Genomic DNA, 12,388 nt, shown 5'->3' on the forward strand with positions numbered 1-12,388 from the left:
AAATCTTGTTATTGCAATGTGGGGGGGAATGGGTGAATGGATCCAGTAGTGTCTTCAGGTTTCCTGCTACTGCTGCACTCTGTAACACAACAAACATGTCACGGAAGTGGAGTTTATTAAAAAAAGAACATGGAAAGACTTCTCCTTTTTATAGTGTTTTGGCATCTGCTAACATAAATATAGTGTTACTTCACTCTATTTGACACTTTATTTAAAGCACTTTAATCTCAACCAATCCCAAGAAAAGGCCAAAACCAACAATGAATTGATGCCTGTGTAGCCAAAGCCTGACACACTATATTTTATTTCTCTGTGCCATTGTTGTCCTAAAACTATTAAAAACACACCAATGAGCCACACTTTTGCCCTAGGTAAGATATGTCTTCATTGCCGTGAACCTGAGTTGATCCCACTTACACAATCTGCCATAGATGCTCACTAGTACACCAACTGTGTATTATTCCGCAGCTGTAAGTAGTCCCTAGCTCATGCACGGTTTTCTCCTGTTTGGGTGTTGTTTGGTTACAGTGCCCAGTTGACTTAAAGTTGTGTGCAAGTACTGAAAGATGGACAAAAATATTTTTTGTGGGATTTGTTAATGTAATTAATATATAATATCACCAGCTTCATCATATGAATATACAAACCGTGTTGATTTCTAATGACATTCAGTTATTTCTAAATAGGAGTGAACGATTTGGATAAAAACCTCTATTATGGTATTTGTACATTTCTATCACAGTATTATGATATAGTGCATTTAGTGAAAATTCAATTGAGAAGTGCTAATGACTAAAATAACAGACATGTTTGCTTTTCCAATGACTTGAATACCTGTCAAATTAAGGTGTTCCTTACATTGATGCCAAACGCAAATCCTCATAAACGAATGGCGAAATGTACCAGGGCGGACCTATATATTGTCATATCACCTTATATTCTCTGATTACCGTATGCATTTCCTCTGCCATAGTTAACGTTCAGTCTTGTAAATCGCTACATGAAGTGTTTCACCATTTTCGTCCAAGAATTCTCCTTTGTGTTAATACAGTGGAGGGATTTTTTACTCCATCCTGCCGTGAGCATTTCCATAAACACTGCACGCCTCACAAATCACTTCAAACCACAGTGACTTGTGAAGGCAACCTTAAGTGGGCTGTACACTTAAACCATGATTCACTATGCAATGGATAAAACATGCTGTGTGTGTGAGAGAAAGTGTCTCAGTGCATTTACAGCCTTTTGCTCATAACTTTACATATTTATTAAATCATATCAGCTTCACTATTTCCCCCACTCTTGCTTAGCCTGTTTTTGGATTTAATCAACTGCCACTCACAGTAGATGGAGCACCGGACTGCTAGTCCCACTATCGGGCTGCAGGTTTTTAAGAGGGAGGGGGGGGAGGGCGTTTTGTCCTCCCAGTTTGGAGTAAACCCAGTCAAATTGAATCCCTGCATTAATTCGACCCAGCAAAGCTAATAAGGTCGAACAAGTCTCTTTGTATTGTCGTGTTAAGCTTTATTGCTTGTCGTTTTGACCAGCGATGGACAAGGTAGGCTTTGATGAGGGAATTAGTCCCCTATTCTGTTCCTGTTATTCATAGCACGGTGGAACATACAAGCACCAGAGAGGGTGTCAAAAGGAGAGCTGGTCCTATTGCAAAGTGTCTCCCTTGTTGGAGCTGAAAAGGCGGTTATGAGACGATAAACCGCTTAATACACTGAGCTAATTGGATGAGAGCAAGAGAGACGGGGAATTAAGGGGCGATCCGAGAGGGGAGCGGAGTGCCATGGCCCTGCTATTCAGGTTTCACTCGGGACCGGTCTTTGCCTGAGGGGGGGGGGGGGGGGGCGGGGAGGTGAGGAGGGGGAGGCTGTTCATCAAAGCGCCTTTTAGAGCTCTCTCCGGGACTGAGCGAGGACTGATCGGCAGAGGCTGTGGAGTGATTGGGCCTATCTCTCTCAGGCAGGGTCGTGGTGGGGAGAAACGAGGCCCAAGAGAATCCAAATCACGGGCCAAATCAAGTCCAACAGCTAGGGGAGGGGGGGGGGGAGGAAGGGGGTTATGGTGATGATGAAAGTGGCTACGAGACGAAGTCAGACATTTTCTGGACACCTGGAATAACCTGCGAGAGTCGGGAGAAGCATTATAGCTCAGTGCGTTGACACAATCCACCACATCATGTTTTTTCTTCTTTTTTGCAGGCAATTTGCAAGAAAACACTGAATGATTGGATTGTGTGTGTATATATATATATATAACATTCATTATCATGATCATTCATGCAACAGGAAGCCTCGTGGTCTAATCCCAAGTGCAGGCCTGTCTTGAATGAAAGAGCACACATCCAACAAGTGTGACTTTATAAATCCAGAGCGATTGCCCTGCGACAGCATTTCAATTTTCTCGCCTTTTTGCGCTGCAAAAGAAAGAAAAGAAAGTTTAAGCCTTGCTCCCAGCAGGTCATCCGCCTCCAGGCATTCCCCAGATATTAGGGACAAATTGGTTTGCTATTCATTAGTTATATTCACAATAAGATTAAAACTCCCCCAGACAATCTCATCAAAACCCTACATGGCCATAAAGGAAAAAACACACGCTCCACTGGGCTCGAGCAAAGGAATAAGGAATTTAAGATCACACATCGTGGATGGTTTGGACGCACATGTAGGAGAAAATTGTTTTTTATCTTTTCTTTTTCCCCTCAGCTTCTTTTTGCATTATGCTCCAACGAGCAGCTGTGTGACTTTGTGTGTGTGTGTGTGTGTGTGTGCGGATAAATGAATGTGCAGAAATATCCCTCCATCAGTCCCTTATAGGATCTAATTCCTGCTTGTTTGGACTAAATTAAGTGATTAACAGGTATAGGACCTGCAGACCTGTTAAACCACTGAAGGAATAAGAAGAGGGTTTTCACAGATGCCGACAATAAAAAGAGGGACTACATTAATCCGCAGGGTAATTTCACGCGATTTGGTCGGGCACCAAAGATGGGTCAAACGGAGGAGAATAACCATTGATTGCTGTAATAGTCCTGCATTAGTAGTGAGATCCAAGGGGGGGTGGGGGGGATTTGTGGGAATTAGCTCGACGAGGTGTGTGTGTGTGTGAAAGCCGTCTGATGAAGTGGTTTGTTACTTCATTAATGACAAAGGCGACTCGCTTCCATCGACATGGCATTACAGATGTTAAGACCAATTTAGCGCCTTTAAAGGGGTTTAAAGGAAGTTTTGTGACGCCCCCCTCCCCTCCCTCCGATAAAGTGGGCGATCTAATTGAAAACCCCTCGCCTTTGTCGCACGTTTCACATGTTGGGGATTAGGCTCATGAATATATGGTCAGTATTTTGTCAACTCCTCTGAAGAGGATAGACGCACGCAGCGCTCTGGATTATACACCTAATCCGTTTCTCTTGTTCAGGTGGAGCCGTGCGCATCCTCCTCCAACCTCTGCTCTCTGCAGACCCGTTCCTCTTCGACAAATGGGTTCATCCTTCTCAGCAGGAACCAGACAACCTGTCACGAAGTCGGATGTATTTATTTTACATTCCAGTACACTACTTAGTCAATTATGTTAAAATGACAGTAACGTAAATTGCTGAAAAATGTGTATCTTGCTAAATTATTCTTAAATGTAAGACAGAAAACACACGTATTTCTTCATAACACCTTTTATTAATAGTTCTATAATATTCTATTTCACATTGTTTATTTTTTCCTGGTTTAGGCCAATGTCAGTCCTAAAGGAATTTGAAATAATAAAAGATAACTCATTTACCAGTGTAATTTATTCAAATTAGCATTATTAAACCAGGAAACGTACAATCACTTAATAAGAAATAAAACTAATTTCCTCTGGAAATTTTTTTGACATAAATAATAATCTAAAAAATCCTAATAATTCATAAACACAGGTGAAATTCCACACAGGGCGACATTCATTTAACACTACACCGAGTGCAAATTATCAAAACACGGTCTCCTGAAATATACACGACCTTGTTTTGAAATTCATCCTTTTTTGTGGTACCACTTTTTTTCCTTTTTTACACAATATGTACAGTTTTCTTTCACACAGTCGTGTCATTAAAGACACATCTCGGATCTCAACTTTGCTCGCGTGTCCTGGAGTCAGACTTAGTAACAATGCCACTGCTGTGACAATCAAAGACCGGGAGGAGGAAAGCTCAAATTGCAGCGAATTTACGGAAATCATGGGGCTGGAGACAACCTCAACTAAATCCGCTTTGATTAGGGGATTTAATAAATAAAATAAACAAAATATATAATATATATAATATATATATATTATATATATATGTATATGTACACACCACACCCACACACAGTGGTGTTGCTGAGTACGACTGGTGGACAGGCGAGCAGTGGAGAGGAGCAGGCTTGTAGAGAAGGCTATGGAAGGTTATGGACAGTTTTCCTTTGGTTTGGGGGGGGGGGGGACCTCCCAAACTATCTTTTATTACAGACGCAGACTGGCTCAGCCCACATCAAGCATACAGATTAAGCATGTCGAGCACTTGAGTTGTCCACATTTGAAGTAGCACAAAGAACCCTTTTAAAGCCTGGTTCCCTGTGGTTCTTCAGCGTGTGTGTGTGTGTGTGTGTGTGTGTGTGTGTGTGTGTGTGTGTGTGTGTGTGTGTGTGTGTGTGTGTGTGGTGTGTGTGTGTGTGTGTGTGTTTTGTGGGTGTGTGTGTGTGTGTGTGTGTGTGTGTGTGTGTGTGTGTGTGTGTTGACAGATCCTATACTTAAGTAGAAGTAGCCAAACCATATTCTGTTACAAGTAAAAGTCCTGTTACTTAAGTAAAATTACAGAAAAATTATGAGCAAGAAGTACTTAAAGTATCAAAAGTAAAAGTACTCAATGCAGAAAAATGGCCCCTGTGGGTGATACTACTATATATTAATTACTGAATTATTATAACTAATGATTTAATGTTTAAGTAGCATGTCACAGTTGAAGTTAGTCAAATAAATCTATTTTTAACTTTTTTTTACACGCTGTTGGGTAGTCCAATATATTGCTTATTTTTGTTTCATATGTAAATCCTAACTGTAGTGTAGAGTAAAGTACAATCTTTTCATCTAAAATGTATAAAGTATTCAAATGGAAATACTAAAGTACAGCTACCTCAAACTTGTACTTAAGTACAGTGCTTATATTAATAATAATAGAAGTTATTTACATTCATCCAGTGGCACTGTGTATTTTGTTATGTTTGCACATAACACAATGTCTTAAAAAGCTATATACATGCTGTGTCGTAAAATATTGCATTATAGTTAAAAACTTGGATAATAGCGAAGTTACTGGACTGTCATTCTGAAAGGTGTTTGTATGGAGTGTAAAACAATGTTACAATAGCTGTAATTACCAAACACACGCACACACACACACAAACACTCTTTTTTTTTTTAGCCAGTGCTCTTTTGAATTTGGTCGTGCTGTTTTGTTGGGGAAACATGAGGTAACAGCGATGGTTGAACAAGGGGACATCAGGACATCAGCCTCCAGAGGTACGAGTGGGTTTTTGGAGGGGGACAGGGGCCTCATGGAATGGGAAGTGAGCCCGGGACAGGGAGGTCTAGAGCTGGTGTTGAGTGTTCAGCACACCTCCTTCCCTGCGGCTCCGTTGGGCAGGATGTTAAGCTGGGTCAGCTGAGCCGAGTGTTCCTTGGCCTTGAGGCGCAGCGCGGCGATACTGGAGGCCCTGCGGTCTGCTGCGGCTGCGGAAGAAGGGGCGGAGGAAGAGGAGGAAGGGTCAGGGAGGATGGGGCCCGCGTGGGAGGGGTTCTCTACAGGAGGGGCCGGCTGACGGAGGAGAGCTGCGGCGGTGGAAGCACTGGACAGGGGACCCATACTGGAGAAGAGTCTGTAAGAAGACAGACATTTCACAATCTATAACATTTATAGATGCTGAACAATGTTTAAGTTTAAATTAGTCATTGCAAAATAACAGAAGTCTTTTTAAGCAAAAACTCTCTGCATGTCCCTACATTTGAGAGCAGTGTCGCCATAAAATGCTATCTGTATGCTAGCAGTAGATGTTAGTTATTTACGCCCCTCAGATGTATTTTATTTCCTCTTACTTTCTACAGATTGGCTAGAGTAGTGAAAGTCACGAGTGGTGCCTATAAAGTTTTCCCAGTAATTTACTAGGAACTATGTCTGAAAGGCTTTAATAGAGAGGACGAAAGCAAATGAGAAGCTAATTGTGGCATATGGGGTGTGCAGTGTGTCACACCTCCTCACAGCTTGTCTAGCAGGATCACACGTTTGGTTAATTTGTTAAGGCATCTGACAGAGGGATTACACACTGTGAATGGTTAACAGTATAACATGTTTAGAATCAGACACACAGTGATGCAGTGTGACTGAGGTTTACTCTGTCTTTAGAGTTGCATGTGTTTGGAGTTTAATATAAGCTTGGTTGCTGCTGTGCATTTTTTGTAAATGTGCTTGACTTCGAAAAGCAGTTATTTGTTATACAATATAAGGATAAACACGAAGAACAGGTACAGAGATTGGTGGGTTCTGGTGTAAATAAGTGTAAAGAACAGATAACAGGTCCAAGGGAGCTCTGTGCATGGGTGAAGCTTACCTGCCAAAAGTGGGTCCAATGAAGGCGGGGTGGCGAAACATGGCAGCCGTGCCCAGGAAAGTGCCCAGGCCGAGTGGGGTGGCCAATGGTGGAGCAGCGCCGTTGTGGGGTGGTGGGGCCAGGCCCGGGAAGGCAGCGGCTGCAGCTGCAGCAGCTGTCCAGGCGGACTCAAGGGCAGGATGGTGGTGAGGAGGGAAGTGCCCTCCATCAAGGTAGTGACTGAGAGGGTGGCCCGCTGCCAAGGGGCCAGGGAACGGCAGGCCTGATGGGTGGGCCTGCACCCCGGCCTTCTCGCGCTTCCTCCACTTGGCCCTGCGGTTCTGAAACCACACCTGAGGGCAGACAGAAGGGATGACATAGAGGTTAATATGAGCATATATCTTATTTAATTTTCTGTAAGTTAGAAGGAAGATGGCAAAGGCAGCATCTTGATTCTAGAAAGATATATACAGGTTCAGGGGAAGAGACTGAATGTTTAAAAAAAAAAAATTACACATATTAGGTAATGCAGGCCTCTCATGCTATAAATAATGAAGACTAGGCCTATAACTCCCTGTCCTGCTACATCACAGCAATGTTTCATTATAATTAACACGAGACTTATGTATGTTGTGTCAGTGGAGTCTAACAGTTGTCTAGTTCAGGTTATGGCCAATAGGCGGAAAGTCAACGGTAATTACATGAGAGGTAAACCCTGCAGCTCACGGTCCCTTAAATCTACTTTCTGTCTAATTAAACCCCATGTCCCTGTAGACGGGCTTCAGGGTGGGGGAGCGATAATTAAGAGCGGTGTTAACAAAAGATCCAGAAAATTACCGCTGAACTGGCTCCAATAACAATTAATGCGCTTTAAATTAAATTCTTAAGAGGTGGAGAACAAGTGACTTCCATTCCAAGAGAGTATTTAACTTTCCCACGCATCCACTGTTGCCCAGTTTGCACTGCAGAAGCACGGGGCGCTCACAATGAGCAAAATGTCAACACGAGGAAAGTGATTGTACGAGCTGGCTTGAGCGACAGGGACTGCGCACACACACATTATTCCCAGAGGGCTGTTTAGCATTACACAGCCCCTCGGGAATTTATGAGTTTTTATCACCTCCTGATGGCGCCCGTTAAGTGATTTGTTCACCTACGGCCCCTAAAGAGACATCTGTTGTTTTACCGTCGGCCATAACCTCCCGGGGCTTCCACCGTGTTTGAACTGTCTCTCTGGTTATGAGCCCGGGCTTTCGACATGCAAGCCACGCTTTCAGTGCAAGGCGAGTAAGAGAGAGGGAGGGAGGGAGGGAGTGTGATGAGAGGGGGGCCGAGAGGGGAGCGGGAGCAAACACCTTTAATGGTCTCTCATTCGCTCCCAAGTGCAAAGCATCGGATCAATGCAGGTCTATTGCAATCACATAATGGGAAATCAAATAGCATTATCCCTCCCCTCTTTCTCTCCATCTCCTCTCTCTCTGTCTTATTCCTCCACACATCTTTTTACTCACAAACACATCTCGGCCTCGCCCCCTCTCTGCCCCCTCTGATGGGAATTCAAACACCATCTTGTCCCAGGAATATAGACAGTGTTTGCTCCGGCACTAAGTGAGCTTTTTATGAATCTCCAGCGTCGGCTTAATTGCCACTAAAACGTCCTTCATTCGCGTGTAATAACATTCAATAACAGGAAAGACCTTCCCAGCGCAGCGACTGGGGCCATTTAACACATTTTTACAGTAATAAATTACTGTCTCAAATTGGCCCGTAATCGCTGATCCTCAATCAGTGACGCATATCACCTGTTATTATCCAGCACTGTGTACCAGGGACATTTTATAGAGGACATAAAACATTAGAGGATACAGCTTTTCCCCTCCTATTTGATTTACAAGTCCCAGGCTTCTCTTTTCAGATAAAGATAAACAGAGCCACTTACTTGAACACGGGCCTCGGTAAGATCCAGACGCATTGCCAGCTCTTCTCTGAAAATAAAATAAAAGAGGAAGAGGCAGAGAGACAGAAAGAAAAGATTCAAGGTTACAGGCCACCGTTTGGAAGAAACGTAGAATTGCTGTTTTGTTCCCTCCTGTTATCCACTGTCAACAATAGACGACCGATAATAGGCTTGATTTTTTGTTCCCCTCCCTGGCATGGACTGAGAAAGACGCCATAGCCATATTCTATTTTCCCTGTCACGGATGGGTAGAAATAGGTCTAGTGATTGTTAGATTTTCCATAGCACAGGCCTGTCACTGTAACAACATAATGGTTGAAATAATGACATCTAAACTAGCCTGCCACAAAGCAATTGACGCTCCGTTCAGCTGCAAGATGGGCTTGCAGTGTAAATTAGACCTACATGTCGCCTTAAAGTAAATCGATTGGAAAATATGAATAATAATAGTAAGAAAAAATCGAAAACGTAAGCTTTCACTTTCAAGCATAAAATGCGGGTGTAGCCTATTAATTAGCCTGTCAAAATCTAACTGAGTAGGAAATAGGTCTGAAATTGTATTTAGGCCTAAAGAGTTGGTTTTGTTTTTAAGCGCTATAAAAATCTTAATAATGTGATTTTCTGAAACATGTCTACCAGTTTAAACCCTTGAGAAAATTCATGAAGTTCTGTAGTTCACACCGTGTTATTGTGTGTGTAGGCTGCACGTGCCTTTGGGCTTGAGGTTAGGCCCTGAGTTTTTGTTGTCGTTGTTGCAGACTGTATTCAGCATCATGTCCAGCAGGTAACTCGAACATCACCGGTTAATTATTCCTCTAGAGAATAACACCGCTGCCACTTGGATGAGGAGGAGCGGATACAGGTGACAAAGCGTCCCCATGGTGTTCACTCATGCGGGGCACGGGTTTGGTGTTGGGCATTTTATGAGGTGTTATCTCTGCACAGTGTCCATTTAAATTAAATTACATTTTTAGTTAAAGACGTGTCGAATTACTGGGGATGTTTTTGGGAAATGTAAATGGAATGCCTCGCTATTTAAAATGAATTGCTGTTAGCCTCATAATTAACTACATCTATATAATTGTTATGAATAGGCTACACGTTAAATGCGTTGTGTCTTTATGCGTTGCTTAAAATGTATTTGAAACGTAGTAGTTATCGGCTTACGATGATGATAATAATAATATTATTTCTTTTACGACACATTCAGTTACTGGTGTAATTATGGGCGTTTAGGCTATGTATGAACATTCTTAGGCCTAGTTTTATCGTTTTAAATCTATAAACAGATTGACAGGTCTATAATGCAGATTTTGTAAAATTGTAATAGTAAAATAAAAATATTTTGGTGGTATAATATTTTTAATTAGGCTATGCAGCTTTTTTCACGTTTAAAAAACATAACTAAATGCAGTTTAATTTCTTCTGACCTGGTGAAGACGTCTGGGTAGTGTGTCTTCTGGAAAGCCCTCTCCAGCTCCTCCAGCTGGTAACTGGTGAACGTAGTCCTGTATCTTCTCTGCTTCCGTTTCAGCATCCCTTCCTCCGAGTCGCTGCCCGCCGACAGACACACGCTGTCCTCCCCGTCCCTCACGTCCCCATCCCCGGCGTTCAAGCTCTCTCTCTCCTCGTCCTTCGGGGACAGAGCGGCAACGTCCCCGCAGCTCTCCTCCTCCTTCCCTGCGTCCTCCTCGAATTTCAACGGGTCGAGCTCCACCAGTCCCAGGCTGCCGTCCTCCGAGCCCTCCCCGGGGCTCTGGTCGCCTTCTCCCCGGCTTAGCGACGCGTTCTCCCGGTAGGACTTGCTGCGACTGATGCTCACCGGAGGCGCCTGGCTGATTTTGAGGCTGTCCCTGTCCAGCGTCTCTGCGTGGTCGTGGAGGTACTTCCCCCCGGCTCCGTACAGCCGGCGGAGCTTGGGTGGCAGGTGCATGTCAGAGCTGAGAGAAAGGGGGTCTTTCGTTGGCCCTGAGATGGAAGCGCGTCAAATAATGTCAAAATAACAAAATGGCAGTGAACAGGTAAAGTTTAATACTTATTTAGACATCTTTCTGACTTTACAACAGCTGTATAGTGAGAAACATTAGGCTAATTAGGCTAGCCAACTTAACGAAAACTAAATTATTCGCTGTAAACGTGTTGACTTGCTGGTTTAAGAAAAAAACAACTCTACTTGACGCCTTAACTAGCCTAGGCTACATACTTTGATCATAAAACTAGCTAATTTGTTACATGTTTATCCCTTAGGAAAAACTATGTCTAGGCTAGCCTACTAGCTATCGTTTTAATTTCAGCCCAAAGAAAACTTACTGTCAGCCGTCTTGTCGAGCTCTCCTCTGCCGGGCAGACCCGTCAAACTTTGCGCCCCTATCAGTCTGACCTTACAGGGACTCCTGCGGCCCAGAATGCTGTCTATGCAGTAAGAGGAGAGCAGCGTCGGGGATTTACTGCTCTTCCTCTCGCCCCGGTCGTGGATATCTTCCTCAAACTGACCGCTCATGTCGACGCTTCGGTTCATCTACTTTCTGTTACGCCTGTCAGTCTCCCACCCTCTCTCTCTCTCTCTCTCTCTCTCTCACTCACTCTCTCACTCACTCTCTCTCTCTCTCTCTCTCTCTCTCTCTCTCTCTCTCCCGGGGTCCGGTGGTCTCTTCTTCTTCTCTCCTCAGGCCGGAGTGTGTGTTAAAACCGGGACCGTACACTCCTCTCTCTCTCTCTCTCTCTCTCTCTCTCGCTCTCTCTCGCTCTCTCTCTTCTCTCTTTTCTCTCTTTTCTCTCTTTTCTCTCTTTTCTCTCTTCTCTGTCACTCCTCTGTCACACCTCTGTCACGCTCTCAGCTAATGACAAACAGCGGTTTGGCTGCCTCGCGCTGAGGCTCCGGTCTGCCAGGCGCTTCTCCGCTCCGCGCGCTCGCTCTCTTAGCTACGTGTAGGCTGCTATTGCGCGCCTGATTGGCTCGTATGTGTGTATATGGGAGAGAGAGAGCGCGGAGCTGCCTTATATATTTTACGATTTAAGTTAATTTGAGGAAAGGCCACAACATCCGCCATGGAGTGCTCTTCCTCCGTGGAACGAACTCAGCAGATAAAGTTACAAAAGCTTGTTGGTTTGACTTTAATTTTCTAACCTTTGCAATGTTTATAATTAGCGTTTGTGTGAGGGGGTCTAAAAAAAATCATATTCACTTGAATTCGATTATTTGATAATGACAACAATGTTGCAACTGCACATGTGTGTTTTATAACATGAATCATGTGCAACAATGTAGGCCTAGCAAACACAATAATCAGCCCAGTGACTGTTGGTCAAGAATAAGCAGACACGATAACACAAGATCACAGTTTTCTGTCATTTTAACATGCAACAATAATACGTATGTGTAAATAATAATAGCAATGGTAGCGGAATTATATTTAGCTGGCTCACATCTGTGTTGCACACCTAGTCCTGAACACATGAAGGTCTACAACAGGATTACAGTATTAAATGAATACATCAACACAGTGTTAACATCCATTACTGTTGCTATCAAGTCTTTAAAGTTAAAGTAACTCCTTTTAACAATTACCATCATAAGGGTTCAAATGGGCTAGGTCTACAGGGGCACGCTTTTATTTCATGTTATTGATAGGCTATTGATTATTAATGGTAAGAAATTAGTTATAATCGAGATAAAAATATGAATAATAATACAAATATTTTAAGACACCAGTATTGTGGACTAGTGTAGGCTAATTATAGACGTTTTATATAGGATTTGCTAATAATGATGATACTAATACTATTAGCCTAATAAACAACAATATTAAATATCATTTAATAATAGCCC

General features: G+C 43.2%; 1 protein-coding gene across 1 annotated transcript; it reads right to left on the reverse strand.

Annotated features, from left to right (window-relative positions):
• Positions 1-5,427: 5,427 nt before the first annotated feature.
• On the reverse strand, positions 5,428-11,509 carry arxa (aristaless related homeobox a). The gene is made up of 5 exons (XM_032503966.1): positions 10,870-11,509; positions 9,990-10,527; positions 8,542-8,587; positions 6,624-6,955; positions 5,428-5,894 (listed from the first exon to the last, which is right to left on the reverse strand). The coding sequence occupies exons 1-5, from the start codon at positions 11,075-11,077 to the stop codon at positions 5,627-5,629; spliced, it is 1,392 nt and encodes a 463-aa protein (XP_032359857.1). The 5' UTR covers positions 11,078-11,509; the 3' UTR covers positions 5,428-5,626.
• Between the last annotated feature and the right edge of the window lie 879 nt (positions 11,510-12,388).

This window comes from Etheostoma spectabile, chromosome 22 (assembly GCF_008692095.1).
Source record: "Etheostoma spectabile isolate EspeVRDwgs_2016 chromosome 22, UIUC_Espe_1.0, whole genome shotgun sequence".
Taxonomy (NCBI): Eukaryota; Metazoa; Chordata; class Actinopteri; order Perciformes; family Percidae; genus Etheostoma; species Etheostoma spectabile.

Coding starts and splice junctions, on each gene's coding strand:
- arxa (XM_032503966.1), bottom strand. CDS start 11,077: ATGAACCGAAGCGTCGACATGAGCGGTCAGTTTGAGGAAGATATCCAC. Junction 8,588..9,989: donor TACCCAGACGTCTTCACCAG/GTCAGAAGAAAT, acceptor TTTTATTTTCAG/AGAAGAGCTGGCAATGCGTC. Junction 6,956..8,541: donor TTACCGAGGCCCGTGTTCAA/GTAAGTGGCTCT, acceptor GTCTGCCCTCAG/GTGTGGTTTCAGAACCGCAG.